The following is a 17,973-nucleotide window of genomic DNA, read 5'->3' on the forward strand; positions in this document are numbered from 1 at the left end:
TTTATTTTTGAGACAGAGTCTCACTCTGTCGCTCAGGCTGGAGTGCAGTGGGGCGATCCCGGCTCACTGCAAGCTCCGCCTCCCGAGTTCCCGCCATTCTCCTGCCTCAGCCTCCCGAGTAGCTGGGACTACAGGCGCCTGCCACCACGCCCGGCTAATTTTTTGCATTTTTAGTAGAGACGGGGTTTCACCATGTTAGCCAGGGTGGTCTCGATCTCCTGACCTCGTGATCCGCCCGCCTCGGCCTCCCAAAGTGCTGGGATTACAGGCGCGAGCCACCGCGCCCGGCCTTGGAAACTTTTTTCTTTGTTACAAAGTCTTACACTGTCCCCCAGGCTGGAGTGCAGTGGTGCGATCTCGGCTTACTGCAACCTCCACCTCCCAGGTTCAAGCAATTCTCCTGCCTCAGCCTCCCGTGTAGCTGGTATTACAGGCACGCACCACCATGCCCAGCTAATTTTTGTAATTTTTTTAGTAGAGACGGGGTTTCACTGTGTTGGCCCGGCTGGTCTTCAATTCCTGACCTCAAGTGATCCGCCCGCCTTGCCTCCCAAAGTGCTGGGATTACAGGCCTGAGCCACCGCACCCGCCCCATTTGAAAACTTTTATTAGATGTCCATTTTGTCTCAAGGAGTCCAAAATTGGATTTAAAGAGTATCTCTAGTAGTATACTAAATTTGACTAATATTTAATTTTAAATTTAAAAGTAAGAATTACATTTTTAGTCTTTCTTATGCCCGGTAAAGTTTGAGAAATGCTGCCCAAGGGTTAACAAGAGAGGTCCAGAATTCTTGGACTCTGTATTCAAAACTCATACTGTACCCAGAGAACTAGGCCTCCTTTCCATCTGAAACCAAATTGTCTTTAGAGGTACTAAAGAAAGGAGAACTGAGGAAACCATGCCCCATTTGGAAGTCAGGCTTAGGATGGGGGAAAACAGGACCTTTACAGATTACTTGAAGGGGATATTCTCCTGGCCTTTAGCTATAGGCTCTGTGCCCAGGTCAGCTACAGCTTTCATGCAGCCTCAGAGGGCCCCCAACCCAAGCAGCGTTTCTGTCCTCAGCTCTGAGCTTGACTCGGAGACCTGCATTTGGCTTTGCTTTTCCAGAAAGCAAAATGGCTCTTCTCCATGAGCACCAACCTCATATTCCAGCTATTAGCCAAACAAAGGATTTTCCAAATATAGGCCCCAAAAAGCATGTGCACTTTGAAGGCCACAATAAAGCTTAAATCGCTAAAACTTATTAAAAAGAAAGCCAACAATTGTCGCCAAAAGCGTGAGTCCTTAGCAGAACAGCAAGACAAAAGCCAGAAAGAGGAACAAAAATATGCATTGTAGGGGAGGGGCTGGCAGGGAGGTGTAGATTTATATGGAAGAGTTGACATCATTGTTTCCCAATAATACTCAGCATGCAGGAAACAGATGGGAAAGAAGTGGTGGAAGGGGCTACTTATGGTAACAGGGCATGCTCTCTGTTTAGAATCCTGCCATTTGGAACCTAAGTGTTTTACTTTGAAAAACTGGGGATGGGAACTCAATTGCCAGAAGTTTTATTAAGTCTAACTAAATCCTACTAAACTTATCACCTTGGCAATGCATGGCAAAATGGAGCTCTGCGTATCAGACCTGTTTTACTGCTAGCATAGCTATGTCTCGTTGGGTCAAGAGCAGACAAAGCCATGGAAGGAGAATTTAATGTTGGACAGACACAGCTGGAGTCTTGCTTCTCCCACTTCCTGGCTGGGTGACATGAGGCAAGTTACTTAACCTCTCTGAGTTGGTCCACCTTTGTAAGATGGGGATAAAACATATAGTCAAAGACTCTGCAGTTGGACATTCATGCCATACAGATAGATTTAATCAAGAAACAGAGGGTCAGCTAGCATCATTTTTAAAAGTTTTATCTTTTTTTTGTTTGTTTGTTTGAGACAGAGTCTCACTCTGTCAGTCAGGTTGGAGTGCAGTAGCGTGATCTTGGCTCACTGCAACCTCCGCCTCCCGGGTTCAAGCAATTCTTTTGCCTCAGCCTCCCAAGTAGCTAGGATTACAGGCGCCCGCCACCAAGCCTAGCTAATTTTAACAGAATTCTCCATTCTTCTGTGCTTGGGCAGGAGATAGACAAAGCCACGATAAGCAAATCAAAGGCCACTCTTGTTACTATCAGCTGGTTTGCCCTCTCCTGAGGGCAGGTTCACTCCCCTGCAGCTGAAGGCAGGCTTCTGTCAGCCCAGCCAGTCTCGGCCTCACCACTCTAAGTACCCTCAGCTGTAAGCCTCTTCTTCCCCAGGGTGCAGAGGGGTGTGACCAATTCTAAGTGTCAGGCAAATCCCTGTGGTTTCCTGCCTCTAGAGACCAACCACCCCATCCTCCCATAGCTCTGTCATAACTCAGTCAGATGATGTTTGTTTTATAATTTTACTGATTTTTCCCCTGGTGAAAACAACCCACTCTGTCTGATGCTTCTTTCTCACTTGGCTGCCTCATACGTGCATGTCCCCTGCTTGCTCATCCTCTGCAGCCCTCATTCCATTCTTCTTTGTACTTCTAGTTCAAGACCAGCCTGGCTAACATAGTGAAACCCTGTCTCTAATACAAATACAACAAATTAGCCAGGCATAGTGGTGGGCGCCTGTAATCCCAGTTACTTGGGAGGCTGAAGCAGGAGAATCGCTTGAACCTGGGAGGTAGAGGTTGCAGTGAGTCGAGATGGCGCCATTGTACTCCAGCCCGGGCGACAGTGCGAGACACCGTATCAAAAAAAAAAAAAAAAAAAACCATGAAAAGAGCTGGGGAAAGAAATATGCATAATCACACAAATTAGCTCAATTGCCTTCACATAGGCTATAGATTTATTTACGGTTTCTGTTTTCTAGTGTCCGTAACAGTGAGAGCTGGTATATGTTGCTTTTGGGGGGAGGGGTGACATTCACCCGTCTCCCTCCAGTGGTGGTGGGAAGGGGGCCTGCAAGGCATTCTGGGCCAGCATCAGGCCATGGGCGTGGTACCAGGGCCTGGTATGCATCAACCAAGCTTAAACAAGAACAAAGACTGCCTGAGACTCGATCCCAGAAACTCAGTTGGTTCTGGGGCCTCGCCAAGAATGTGGTTCATACCAAGGAGTGACTGGTGAGGCACTAGGAAAAGGCGGTGTTTCTGGGGAGTTCTGTGCAAAGCCTGGGTCATTTTCTATTCGGGAGCAGCAATGAACCCCTGTGGGGACCATTAAGCAATTGGATTCCTGATAATCCAACACATTAGCAATGTGCTTTGTCCTGAGCTTCCTAGAAGGGCACAAACACTGGTTTTCTGAAGGAGGAACTAGGGTCAATGAATTAACTGCTGCATGTCCCACAAGGGGCTCATCCTGAGAGAGCCACAGTGAGCTACCAGATCTGCCTTCAGAGGAATTCACCATCGATTTGCATACACAAGGTGTTAAAGAAGAAAACAACAGGTAGAATGCATAACAAATTGGGTACTCCTGACCCTAAAGCAGTGGGTATTCCAAGAGGTGAAGATGTAGCTGCAGTGGGCAAGGGACCTGAGAGGAAAAGATAGGGTCCGGCTGGGCTTCAAAGCTGGTAGGTTTAGATCCATGTGTGTGAAATGCACCTTGCAGAAGGTAAAGTGCTAGGCAAATGTCCTTTGTTGTTAGGAGCCTTCATGGTTTAGGCTGGGGGAAAAACAAAGCAAAGGGAGAAAAATCGTTTTTCATAGGTTGGGACAAAACTGTTAATGCCAAATTATGAAATGTGCTATCCTAGGAGATGTGATTCATGCTTAAGACCATGGCCTTAGGAGTCATACAGATCTTGATTTCAATTCTGCCTTTCCCATCTCTATAATCTTGGCATCACTTGGTTAAATCACTCAGTTTTCTCTTTTGTAAAATGGGGATTAAAATGCCCAATTCTTAAACATACTGAAATATTACTTTGCATGTGTAAAGTAACTGGCACAGGGTAAACAATCCACACAGATAAGTAGCACTTACTACCAATGAAAATAACAACAAGGCCTGATGTGGGACTCAGGCTTCATGCCTAAATCCTTTTTCTTCCTCAAAGAGACCTCCTCTTCCTCCTCTTCCCTTCAGCCACTCAGCAGCCTGATGTTTTCATCTCTCTCTATCAAATTCTGCTCTTAGAAAAAAAATCTAGCACCAATACTTATTCTCCTCTGAATTACAGTCAGCCTGTTTGTTCCCAGGGGTTTTAAATTTGAAGCCTTGGTTGAAATTGTATACTGCAGCAAAGTCTGGAGAGACAGGGAGTGCTATCTAGACTCCTGAAGTTCCAGCAGGCTGTGGCCCTCGCTCAATCAGTACTTGAGGCTAGCCCCTTGGGGGAGAAATAGCAAGATCAGTTCAACTCAAGAGTGGCATTTGTGTTGGTGCATAGGGGGAAACAGCTCAGGAAATTGGGTAGGCCATGTACCCATAGGCAAAAAGAAAAATAACTTGAAGCTTGGGGATAAGTGGAAAAATGTCACATTGGCTTAAATACACAGCAAGCACTGAATGGAAAGAAAGCTAACTCCATGTTCCTGGGCCTCAAGGCTGGTCTGAAGGCACCGCCAGAAGGAAGTGGAGTCCTGAGACGCAGAGGCCAGGGTGTGAAGGCGGCTCAGCGCAAGTGTGATCTGTTCTGGAGGAAATGAGCAATGGGGGTAGCCCCAACTCGAAGACTCTATCACTACTTTGTTCCAGAATCTTTAGCTAGACTTAGCTAATAGCAAAGGAGGTGGCAGGGCAGTGACAGTTCTTATGCCCAGAGTCTTGGAACTTAGAGCCCCATCCCCTTTCTCCACCCACTGCAGCAGAGCCTCACCCACAGCCACAAAAGCCCAGGAAACCTCTCTGCAGTGAGGTGATTCCTGGTAAAAATAGTCCCCATCAAGTGCTTTAGAACTGTCTTGATCAGTCAACTTCTGGAATTCGGAATGTGTTTCCCCTCACACCTGCTTCCATCCTACAGAAAAGGTTCCCAGGCTAGCCCACAGATGCCTAACAAGCTAAGGGGAGGATGATAAAACAAACGCATCAAAAACTACAGTTCTAATGGCACTGGAGAGTGTCCACCGCTTACAGCATCAGCTATGGGAAAATGTGGTCCCAGTTTCAACATGTTTCCCTCTGTGCCAGTACAAGAGCAGGCCTTCAGCTCTCCCTCACCCTGCAGACGGTTCTTAGCTCCAGGGAAGGGCTGGGGCAACAAGGGAGTGGGCTTCCTTAGCAGCCCCAAAGCCTGAGCCTCCTGAAGCTGGAAGGCATCTGGTTGGCAGCCAGTGGGGGTAGACAGGGGAGAAGAAAGGGTGAGGCTGTCCTTGTGGCCCAGGGGCTCTTGGCAGAGGTCTAAAGAGTGGGCAGAAGGGAGGCATGTGGAAGTGGTTCTTTCTAGTCTCTGTGTGGGTTGTCATCTCCAGACTACACAGAGTAAGTTACAGCTCGGCCTCAAGTTAGCCAGTCAGTTTGCTCCACGTTTAAAGCCTAATTCTCCTTTTTCAATTCTTTCTGTTTCATTTTGGGAGCCCAAAGGCGGGGGTGCCCGCTAAACTCAAGCCCACAAAGTTGCTGTTCTCACTCCACAAGCTCCACATCCAGGATCTGACTTCTGCTTCATTTCTGCTGGACTCAGCAGTGGCTGCTGTGTCCTTCTTTCTTTCTTTTTTTTTTTTTTTTTTTTTGAGATGGAGTCTCACTCTGTCGCCCAGGCTGGAGTGCAGTGGTACAATCTCAGCTCACTGCAACCTCCACCTCCTGGGTTCAAGCGATTCTCCTGCCTCAGACTCCCAAGTAGCTGGGATAACAGGCCCCCGCCACCACGCTTGGCTAATTTTTTTGTATTTTTAGTAGGATGGGGTTTCACCATGTTGGTTGGGCTAGTCTCGAACTCCTGACCTCAAGTGATCCACTCGTTTTGGCCTCCCAAAGGCGTGAGCCACCGTGCCCGGCTGTGGCTGTGTCTTTCTCAGGCCTTTTGAGGGCCCTTTAATTTTAAGGTGACCTTTAGTTCCTGAGTGTATACTGATGATCCACCCTGTAGTGACTGTGAGAAATCCTGCATAAATTGGCTTCTTCATTCCATAGGGCAAGCAGCCTGCTTCGGGTCCCTTTTGGTGATGGATTAGCTCAATCTTATCATATCATTTACTCATTTAATTGGAGCCTCATCACTCAGTCCTGGATGGTAGGTGGTGATGCTAGGGTAAACTCAGGGTGCCATGATAATAGCTACACTTATGGTTTACCATGTGCTTTTCCTCTGCTAAGTGCTTTACCTATATTAACTCATTTATTTTCATATCAATCCTATTATCATTTCATGAGTGAGGATATTGAGACCCAGGGAGGGTAAACAACTGGCTCCAGGGTCACTCAGCTGGGAACAAGCAAAGCTGGCATTCTATTCCAGGCAGTAAGGTTCCAAAATTCCTAATGGGATCCTCCAGCAGGGGCACCTGCCTCAGGAGGATCAGAGGTTTCCAGAATCTTCCAAAGCTGAGAGTCAAAGGATGAAGAGTTAGTCAGGGAAGGTGTGACCATGATGTGCTAGGCAAGCTGCTGGAAAGGAAGCAACTAAGCCAAAAAAAAAAAAAAAAACCCTGCCTTCGTTCTCCATTCAAGGTTAAATATTTTCTTGAACAGAAAATATTTACCTTCTTTGCTAAGACTTTGCTGCTGCTGATGTTTGAGTATCTTGTCTATTTAACTGGAGATCAAAACTTTCAAATTTTCTTCTTCAGCTTTTCCTTCAGCTATGACAGCTAATTTCAAAGCTTAATTGATCTGAAAGTTTGTTCATATCCCCTAGACCATAACTTTCTTGAGCCTGCAGCCCATCTTTTTTTTCACAGTATCTACCACAGTGCCTTAATAAATATTTGTTAAATAAATAGATAAACAAAGAAAGAGAATCATTTAGCCTCAGAAACGTAGAAGAGTCACATCTAAAAAGTTCCCATTGCCTTGTCCTTGTTCTTTGAAATACTGGGGCTTACTCTCATCAAGGTTGAAGTCATACTTGTAATGGGCACTTATTTGTTATGAACCCTCCCTCTGTCATGCCTCAAATCAAACATATACATTATATATTAAAGATATGTCATATATATATGTTAATGTATATTTTTTCAGTGCGGTAAGAACTAGGAAAAAAAATTTTAGGAATAAAAAGGCTGACGGTTCTTATCAAACATTCAGAAGGTGCATTCTGAATGGCTAAGGCTGCTTATCCAGGGGAAAATGGTCTGTAATCTGAGCAGAGATTACCACCCTGCCTACGTATCCACATATTCTAGGAAAGATTCTGATTTCATCGTTCTTACAGGGGTCTGAGCATCAGCATTTTTTTCTTAAAGCTCTCAGGTAATTCTAATGTGTTGCTATCACTGAGAGCCATGGGGCCAGAGCAAGCAATATCACCTTTTAATTTTTTTTAAGTACAACTTCCATTTTATTTTTCTCGAGAGGACAGTTTTCCCTCAGCCCTTAAAGACTCAGCTCCTTACATGGGCTTTGGTGGAGACCGTAGGACAACACAGGCACATCTAAATCAGGGTGGGAGTGTTTGGTCCTTGCAGGCTGCATGAGATCAATTCCTGACTACCTTGCTGTGAATGGCACAACTCACACAGTAATGTAGCTTCACATACAGCTCGAGAAATACACAGGCGGTGAAAATGCTTGCTTCAGAAATGTCCCTGACAGCAGTGGCCTCTACTATGTTTTGAATGAGGAACTTCTTAATAGCCTTGTCTTTGGGCACGCATTGGGCACAGTTTGTGCAGCGAAGAGGCCGCAGGTAGCTGCAGCCCTCTTCGGCACAATCCTCGCCCCTTCTTTTCTTTGTCAACTGGGAAGCTCGGTATCACTTTTTACCAGGGACTGGGTAAAATGAACAAGTTTGTTCAGAGGAGCAAAAAATCCTCAGCCATTAAAGTAAAGCCAACCCAGAGGAAGAAGACAATTTTCCCTATAACACTCTCTTACTTGTCTCTTGGCTCCTGGCCCCAACCATCTCCAAGCTCTACTAGAAGACCCAGAACACTTGGCGTATAAAGGAGAGGTAGCAAATGACCATGGGCACATTATGACCTCGCAGAGCTTCACCCACAACCTTCCAACCTTAGGCAGGAACGTGATGTGGTTTTCATTATACAGCTGAAGCAAGGGCCTTCTTATTCAGTGGTCAAGAAAAGAAAAAGAAAACGGTACTATTTTCAGCGGCAGCAGTAAGGAAGGGATGATCTCCCTTTATTGCAGACAGGAAGAGAAAGTTAGCTGGTTCCCAGGGGAGAGCTGGGGGTTGGGGACAGCAGCCACTGTGTTGGAGGGGAAGTGCAACAGGCTCTGGGCAAGTCTGCCAGGAGCCACTTCATGCCATTCTTGAGTGTTCTTACCAGGCTAAGAGTGTTCATTGCTCCCTTCTTACTAGCCTAGATAAAAGTGGTCAAAAAAGAGGGAAAATTGGTCCTGGATATCAGGCCCCGCTGGGTAGCCAGTGAGGGGTGATCAGAGCAGGGTCTGAAATTGGCATCTATGTAGATACCTGCAGAAATTGCATACACGGTGTGTGTGCGTGTGTGTGTGTGTGTGTGTGTGTGTGTGTGATTCTAAGGAAAAGGTTTCTGTTTTTCATCAGCTTCCCAAAGATTAAGGTTGACAACTGGCCCTGAGCAATGTCTGCCCTAAGCTGAACACCTATTTGTAAACCACACGCCCGGCCTTGTCAGATTTCTCCAGTTGAAAGTAGCAGGGCTGAACCTCAGAAATTACAGAAGCATACGACATTCAGTCACTGTCTTCAGCCTTTGTCTCCCCAGAGTTCCCACTCAAGCGTGTGGAGTCCCCATGTTCAGATGCCCTGAGCATAGCTCGTTGTCACCCTGCTTTGTCCTCCACTCCAGCTCAGGGCTTTCCTTCCCTGTCCAAGGACAGGGGCTGTCTTTGCGTCCCTAAATCTTTGGTCTTCCCCTCTCCCTTTGTACTCCCAGACCCGAACCTATTTTTCCCATCTCAGTGCAGGTCCACTGCACCACCCTTGACCTTCAAAGCTCAGTAACCATGATGTTAGTCCAGGGAGCCCTTCTCCAGCCCCCTGGCTCCCAGTTACCACACTGACTTGTCACCCTCAGCATTCTGGGGTGATCTTCCAAGGTGGTGGGCAAAGGGCCAGTGCCCAGCTCAGCTTTTCCTCCCAGAAGCAGAGTCCAGGCTTTGTCTGTGAACCAATACATGTTTCAGAGAGTCCAGGAAGAAGCAACATTACTTTAGAGAAAACCATTAGCACTAACTTTGTTCATTGATGCTACACTATGACAAATATATGGAAAAAACCTATCCAACTAGTTTTAGCTGTGGGAAAAAATAAATTCTAATTACTCTTATTTACATAAGCAGTATATTATGCATGCCTAATTTCCGTGTAGCACAATAACAGTGTGTGGATCATTAAGTGGGTCAGTTGCCTTTCCTTTCAAAGCTGAACTCTCATCAGGTATGTTCAGTCTTGAAAGTTTGCTGATCCTGTAGCAGGGCTGTCTGCTTTCAATTTAGGGGGAAAATATCATTAGAAGAGAATGTTGGCTTAGACATAGAAGCCAGGGAGGGCAGAGGAACCTAACAGGCCAGGGAGGGCCCTGTGATCCTTCATGATTAGCTGTATCACCTTAGGCAGGCCAATTTACCCCTCTGGGCTTCTTTTCCTCCTCCCCAGGGTGGGGAACCCTGGGTACTGGTTTGCTGTTCTTTTAAGCAGTAGTCTCTTTCCTTTTTTTTTTTTTTTTTTTGGTCTAAATGAAACATATGCAGAAGCCCAAAATATAAAGCAGGTGAAAGAACAGCTGCCTAAAGCTGCCTCTGAGGTATCTTCACAGAACCCTGGGGTTCTGGCTCATCCTATGATCTATTAGTTTGTAAGAATGAACAGGGCTGGCAAGCACCCCTATGCAACTCTCATAGCTTTGAGAGAGGGGCCAGAATAACACCCGCATGGTGAAAGGTGGCATCCCAGGAGCATTCCTAGTGTACCTGGAGGTTAACTTGAAGGCCCCTGCAAAAAACAGGTGAAGGGAAGCATTTCATTGTAAACTTCTGATGACACTGGCTAAGAGGCATACTTAGAGTTCTCTCATGCTCAAAAAAAACTCAAACCAAGTGATTTTTATCTCAAATCTACCTCTCCAGATGGTTGGTGAGGATTCAACGAATTGTTCAGTTATGCATCAATTTCAAAAGAGTCAGTTTTGAAACTTGTGGTTCTCCAAGCTCTAAAATCCTAAGCTATTTGTCCTAATGACACAGCACACTGAACTCTAGAATACCACAGGAATATCACACCACTGCAAATTACTAGGTGGTGCTGAGTCTCCCAAAAAACGGAAGTGAAACAAAAGCATCGCACTGTTTTTGAAATGCATATTCGATATGGACTAATCAAATAGTTTTTGAGATTATTTTCCTGGAGGCAGAATTATTCTGCACAGTTACACAGCCCTTATGTTTTCCCCTTTGTTGTATCTATCTATGTATAAACACATGGCCCATATAGTAGGCTATTTTCCCTCTCGCTGAAGCTTCTGAAGACAAGGCCTTTTTGTCATGGGTAAGTGCAAAACCAGTCAACCTTACAAAAGGAGTCATTTAATGCTCAATTTTCCAACTTTCCTATGATTAAACACTTCTAAGCTCAAACGCTGTTATTGTAATCTAGATGGTGTTTTCTTTCCCCCTTCCCCAACAAATGTTTAAATTGTCTCCGCTGGATTCCGCCATCCCCAACTTCCCCCCCTCCCGTTTCTGACCTTGAAAACAGAGAAGTTTTCCTTTCCTCTACTTACCCTAAACTATTTAAAAATCGAGGCCCTCTGACCTTTTTACAACACTCTTCTTGCCTGACACACCAAATGTTAATCTGAAAGCCAAGAGGAGGGAAAAGGTCTTGGGGGGGCGGGTGTGGAAAGGGGGTGGAGGTACTATATATTTGGCATCAGCTCAGAAATTCAGAAATGTTTGCGCAACCACTCCCCCAGTTAGGATCCTCCCCCACCACCCACCCCCAACTGCCTTCTAACACATCAATAAAAAAAGATGTGAGCAGACGAAATTGGAGAGCCCAGGAGGGACAGCTAAGGCCGTTATGATTTTGTACCCAGGGAAGCCCACTGATCACCATCCCACATGTCCACCCCTCCTCCCTCCCTACCAACATGCCAGATTTAGGATCGGGACCTCTGCAGCCTCCACCCCCATCCCCTGAGGTGGCCCTGTAAACTTGCGGCAGTACCACCCATTAACAGCTTGTGTGAGACAAATGGAAGGACTGACACAGCAGTCTCCGCGCGTCGGGACGGCAGCGCTGTGCACCTTAAGAATCGTTTATGTTCTTAAAAAAAAAAAAAAAAGTACAATGAGCGCACAGGCCTGGAATACATTAACTTGTGAACCGACTCTAACACAACTCGAGAGAGTCCATCTCTCCCTCAAACAAAAAGAAGTGGAGGAAAGGCCAAGGCACATTACCATCCTGTCCCGAGCTTTCCAGATACTCCGTCAGGTCACAGCCAAACGCGCTGGCGGCTCCCTTTCGTTTCAACTTCTGCTTGGCACCCTTGTTCTTCATGAGTTAGTCCCAAAGAGGCTGCCCCTCCGTCTCTGCCGCCCCTCTGCTTGGCACCGCTGTAAGATGGGCTCCCGGGCTAGATCACCGGCTGCCCCGCGGCTCTGGGGGGCCGCATCGGAAGATGGAAGAACCTGGGCTGGGGGCCCTGCGCATGGACCCCGCGGGGCGCGGGCCGGCAGAGCCTGAGATCCACCCCGCGCCGCTCCGGGGCCGCCGTGCCGAGGCCGTCAGACTGGCAGCCGCGGGCCGGCTCGCCTGGGAGTGTCACTTCCTCACTTGGAGTCCCAGGGACTTTCACAGGCTCCTGCGGTGTCTTCGGGTGTTCCTCCTCCGCTTTGGACGGAGGGCAAGCTCTCCCCCGCTTCTTAAGTGCCCTGGAGAGGACGCGGACGCGGGGTGAGAAGACTGCCCAGGGGGCTGCGGTGGGTCCTGCGCCCTGGGCCCGCTGTCTCGCCTTCAGTCGGCTTTGGTAGAGCGAAAAACAAGCATCCTGTCCCTCCTGCCCGCCCTCACGCCTTCCTTTTTTTCCTGTCTTACAAATCCTAGGATCATCCAGCTCAGGAAACGCTGGAAGGAAGTTAGCTAGGGAGGGGGGCGGAGGGTGGAAATTTTTGGCAGCTCCGTGCTTGTGAGTGTGTGGAGCTGGAGGAAGTAGGTGGGTGGGTTGAGGAGCACGGGGTGGGGGTAGAGAACGCGTTCTCCCGAGAGCCGTTCTGCGACTCCAGAGATAGCTGGGCAGCCCCGGAGGAAATCGCGCTCTCCTCGCAGGACCCGCAGCCGCAGCCGCCGCTTCCTGCCCCGCCGAGCCGGCTCTTTGAAGCGGCGGGAGGTGTGCTGGCATTCTGCGGGGACCGTGCTGGATGGGACTTTCAGAACCCTCTGCCCTGGTTTTATCCTCATTGTCATCGTATCTTTGACACTTTCTATTTCGGTGCCCGCCCGTCTGCTACGCAAACACTTAAAGAATTATGACAGAGACAAAGAGGGGACTCCAGCGGAGAAACTTGATAGGCAGTGGCTTCACGCCGGCCACTCCCATCCCAACCTCCGCTGCAGCGTCCGTGCACCCCCACCTCAGCTCACTCCCACCCGACGCTGGGTAAAGATACCCCTGGGCAAAGAGAGGCTGCAGCTTTGTAACCACTGCCCAGGAAATCAGATTTCTGGTTACAAATTCAAGCCACACACACATACGCACACACACACACGCACACACACACGCACACACACACTACTGCAAAGTTTTCTAAATGGAAGTGAGTTGGGGGGGACAAATCAGGATTTAAGGTGCCTCTGACACCTTAAATGTGAAGAAAGCAGTCTCCCAGATTGTTTCACAATTTGTTTCAAGTTGTTTCAAGAGGGCATGTTTTTTGCTTCTCCAGTTAGATTTTAAATTCTTTAACTTCTGTGTACTCAGCACACAGAAAGCACTCAAATTCTTGTGATTTAACCATTTGAGGATTAGATGAAACTTCTGTATAAATTCAAATCCATATACAGGCTTGAAGGGTAGGGGTGTATGTCATACAGCTCAGATTGCTGGCAAAGCTGCATCTGTAGCATTTTAGGTACTGAATCCCTTTACAGTCACTGTCTCTCTGTGTATCACCTTAACAGTCTATGAACTTTGACCCTTGACATTTTCTCTATGTCAAAGGTCGCAACTTGATAGCCAGCCTGCCAGATCTGGCCCATAGATGTGCTTGGCTGGCAGACACCCTGCTTTAAAATGTTTTAAAATTAGAAGCTAGCATTAAAAGGTTAAGAGATTTCACATAAGATCTGAATTTCTGGCTTCTCTTGAAAATATGGAAGATCTGGTTACACCACAAGTGCATTCCCATATGGCAAGGACGGTTGATGCTGAGTTGTGGCAGGCCCCTTGAAGGCACCCTCTTTAGAGAAACTACTCTTGCAATTTTGCAGCCCCCATGACCTGTCTTCCCCCTTTTGCACCTGCCTGTCCTCTGCAGCCGCTTGAGTTTGCAGCCGAACCTCTATGAATTGTCTTTCCTTTTTTTTCATTTTCCATCTCTCAGTGACACTGAGAAGCATTTGCCCCAGTCATCTTGGCGAAACATCTTCAAGTAACCACAGACTCATTTGTCTCCCTCCTCTTCCACCTCCGAGCTAGTCCCGCCCAGACGGATGAGCTCTTCACCATGCCTCTCAGTTTGGTATGTTCCTTTCCAGGCCCACTCAGTGAGGACCATCCACTCCTCAATTATTAAGTAACTCCTAGTAGGATTTGTTGAGTCCAATCTCCTCCACTTCCTCCATCCTATGTATTAAAAGCTTGAGGAGTCATCCTGAAGGATTGCTGCTGTTGTATGCCTGCCTGCCTTGCTGAACACCTTTCAATAGCTCCCCGAGTCCTACTTTTAGGGCAGCAATTTCTAAGCATTTTGTAAACTGCTTGGAGACTCTCTGGTAGGGCATTTCGTATAATGGCTTGTTCCTCCCTTTATTTACAGAGAAGCAGCTCCATATGGGACTATAATGTTCACTATTAACATTTGCTTAGCAGTTTACTTCAGCAAGGACTTTTGCATTCATTCTTTCATCTGACTTATGGTGGATTTCATCATCTTGTCAACAAAAGAGAGAGGCTGAAGGAGCCCCTTTTCTGGGTGCAAATAATGGAGAAATTGTGAAGCTCTGTGAATTACCTTTTTAAATATTTTAAAACTTTCTTTTAATGTTTCATTTTCAAGTAATTCCAGCTTATAAAGAATTTACAGGCCAGGCGCGGTGATTCACACCTGTAATCCCAGTACTTTAGGAGGCCGAGGCAGGTGGATCACGAGGTCAGGAGGATCGAGACCATCCTGGCTAACACAGTGAAACCCTGTCTCTAGTAAAAATACAAAAAAATTAGCCGGGCATGGTGGTGGCGGGCACCTGTAGTCCCAGCTACTCGGGAGGCTGAGGCAGGAGAATGGCGTGAACCCAGGAGGGGGAGCTGGTAGTGAGCCGAGATTGCGCCACTGCACTCCAGCCTGGGCGACAGAGTGAGACTCTGTCTCAGAAAAAAAAAAAAGACAGAATTTACAAAAAAATAGTCAAGGAATTCCCGTATACCCTTCACCCAACTTTCCCAAATATTAATATCTTATATAATGAGAGCATAATTATCAAAATTAGAAAGTTTATATTGATACAGTAATATTAATCAAGACTTTATTCAAATCTGAATTAATTTTTTAATTACATACAATTTTTATTAAATATGGTCTTTCTCATAATGAAGGCTATCAGTTAAGTATGCAAATAATAATTTATAAGTAATTCTTAAAGCACTTCACAGTATAAATTTAGCTATGTACAAAATCCCCATAATAACCATCAAACCCGGCAGATGTAGTTTGTTGAAGAACAGGGCTGTCTAGGTGAACCAGTGAGGCCAGTTGGTGACCTTAACATAGCCCTGAGATTCTTCTATGCTTTACTTGGAAATTCCCCAAATGCCTCTGGCATTAACACGATTTTCAACCTGGAATGGCCTGATGGACCTTTTGATCCCTGCTTCATGTTAAGTTGGGTTCAAGTTTGTAAGAGTTCAAGGTGGAGGTAACACTGAGCACCTAGCAAGGTGTTTATTATTCCTGTGCTGGTTAAACAAATCTTATCTGAAATGTACACATGATGTGCGTTTCAAGGTTATCTTGATGATAACTCAATTGTCCACATCAAATGGTGGGATGAATTCACAATATATCAAGCGAGATAATGAAGTCACATGGTGACAACCTGATTTGGGGAGCTGGAAAGCTGTCCCCCTCCCCATTTGTTTTCTGCCTCCTCTTAATGTTGAGTATGTCCTATGATAGATGCCAAACTGGAATCTAGTGCTTGTTTTAGGGTTTTTTTTTTCCAATTTTTCTTTATCTTTTCTTCCTCTACATATCTCTTTCTCTTCCCATTTTTTTCTTTCTCCTTGCTTATTCTAAGCAGAGTCTTTTCTGGGTCTATGGAAAAAAATCTGATTTGGTTCCAAAATCTGATTTCTGTTTGGCTGAGCATTACCTAAGAAACAAGTTGGTATAGAGATAGTGTAGGAATGTTAACAGAAAGACTAATTGAGAAGTTATTTGGTGATCTTGTAAATTATACCTTTAGCAGACTGTCATGGTGCAATTTACTAGAAAAGCTCTTTGCTCACACAGAGATACCTCAGAATTCTGTTGCTGCCTGTGATCCCTCTTATTTGCACTTGTTGAAAACTGATGCCTATCAACATGTGCTGTTTCCTTCATTACCAAGGATGGTAACAACCTTCTCTCCTGTAAATAAAGAGATATATAAAAGCAAGATGACTGACTAGAGATGCCTGGCATTCATCCCCCTGACAATAAAGGACCCAGGCAACAAATAAACAGCTAAGATTTTACTGAAGTGTCAAAAGGAGAGTTGCTGGAGTGCAGTGTGGGAGTGGAGATGGACCTGTGGTGATTGGAAGCCCAGGAAGGCAGCATGAAGGTACGGAGCCTTTGCATCCCCATCTCTTTTGCCCAAATCAGATCAGCCCATAGACAGGAGGGACTTCTGAGACAGAATCTTACTCTGTCACCTAGGCTGGAGTGCAGTGGTATGATCTCAGCTCATTGCAACCTTGGCCTCACTGGCTCAAGTGATCTTCTCACCTCAGCCTCCTGCGTAGCCGGGACTACAGGCATGCACCACCATGCCTGGCTAACGTTTTGTAGAGATGGGGTTTTGTCATCTTGCCAGAGGTTAGTCTCAAACCCCTGGACTCGGGCGATCTGCCTGCCTCAGCTTCCCACAGTGCTAGGATTGTAGGAATGAGCCACAAGGCCCAGCCTATAGTCCTTACAACAGGAGAATTCCACAGTCCTCACAAGCCCTGAGCCCAGTTGGGAGAGCTGATGGAAATTCACACAGCGACGTGCCCCTGATTAAGAGCACAACGTGTGCACTCCTCACCCAAACCCACCCTCTGTGAGGCAAGCTGCTGCAGCATGGTACCATCTTGAGACCAGAGCTACCTCTGGAGTATGCCCTGCTCTGATGGCCGGCAGCTACCGCACCTCCCTAGTACTGGGGCTCCATCTTCCTTGTACCAAGCCCACATGGGTGGCTGAATGCCACAACCCCAGCTGTATGGAGATTGGGCCAAGGATCAGCTGTGACTCTGGTCCTATATAGCAGGGAAACCAACTCCTGCCACCACAATTCTAGAAGGAGGAACAGTCTGCCAGTCCTGCCCAGGGTGAAACCACCCATGAGCCAGCCAAACCGCTACATATCCTTCCCTGAGTGGGAGAGGCCCCCGAGCCTCCAAGCATCTGATACGTTCCCAGGCTAGTGAAGTAGCTACACATCCATGCTCAGGACCTAAGAAACAGCCCCGCTGTGTCCCCAGAGCCTCTACCTTACCATGCCCCAGCCTGCCCAATGGCCCTGCACTCCCTAAAAGGGCCTGAGAAATAGTCCTGAAGGTCACTCCTGGTGAGCATTCCCCCAGAACAGTCAAGTCACTAAAAGTCCATGTCTCAGACCTGAGAAATAGCCCCATGGGCTGCCACTGGCAGACACGCCCCAAACTGGACAAGCAGCCATACATTTGCATACTAGACCTGAGAAACAACCCAGTTGGCTGCCTCTAGTGGGCACAGCCCTGAGCCAGCTGAGCAGCCTTGCACCTGTGTCCCAAATCTGAGAAGTTTTCTATGGGCCACTCCTTGGCAACACACCCAAGGCCAACCAAGCAGCTGTGTAGCTGTATCCTGGGCCTGAAAAACAGCCTCGTGGATTGCCCTCTACAGACAAGCTGGCCAAGCAGCCCTGCACCTATATACCAGGACTGAAAAAGAGCCCCATGGACCATCCCTGGCAGGCACACCCTCAGACCAACTGAGCAGCCTTGCACCATGTTCTGGGCCTGAGAAACACCCCATCCAGTTACCCGTGGCAGACATATTCCCAGCTCAGCCAAGCAGCTGTATACCTGCATCTCAACACTGAAGAACACTCCTGGCAGGCATGCACTCAAACTGACTGAGCAACCATGAGTCTATGCTCCCAGCCAGAGTAACAGCCTTGTGGCCCCAACCTTAGTGAGCCAGACCACAAACTGACAAACTCATCACATGTATACATGTACTCTCAACCTGAGAAACAGCCCAGCAAGCCCACTCCTGGCAAAACCACAGCACAGTCACCACAAACTCTCTCAGCCTAGGCCACTGAGAAACTTGCAAATGCCACTAGTATGGATTACAGCTGAAGAAACTACACTGAGACTATATGACTGTGTCCACCTACAGTCAAGGTCAACATACCCCACCAAACTGACACCCAAGACCCATTCACACAAATAAGTCT

General features: G+C 47.1%; 1 protein-coding gene across 3 annotated transcripts in view; it reads right to left on the bottom strand.

The window, feature by feature from the left end:
• Positions 1–12,175, bottom strand: part of ARHGAP31 (Rho GTPase activating protein 31) — a 122,715-nt gene extending 110,540 nt beyond the window's left edge. For all 3 annotated transcript variants that reach the window (XM_074033391.1, XM_005548071.5, XM_005548070.5), the window contains exon 1: positions 11,526–12,175. Coding sequence is in view for 2 of the 3 variants with exons in the window: in XM_005548071.5 (XP_005548128.3) it covers positions 11,526–11,625 (100 nt within the window). In the remaining variant the exon portion in view is untranslated. The remainder of the gene's footprint in view (positions 1–11,525) is intronic.
• Between the last annotated feature and the right edge of the window lie 5,798 nt (positions 12,176–17,973).

This window comes from Macaca fascicularis, chromosome 2, assembly GCF_037993035.2.
Source record: "Macaca fascicularis isolate 582-1 chromosome 2, T2T-MFA8v1.1".
In the NCBI taxonomy this organism is placed as follows: domain Eukaryota; kingdom Metazoa; phylum Chordata; class Mammalia; order Primates; family Cercopithecidae; genus Macaca; species Macaca fascicularis.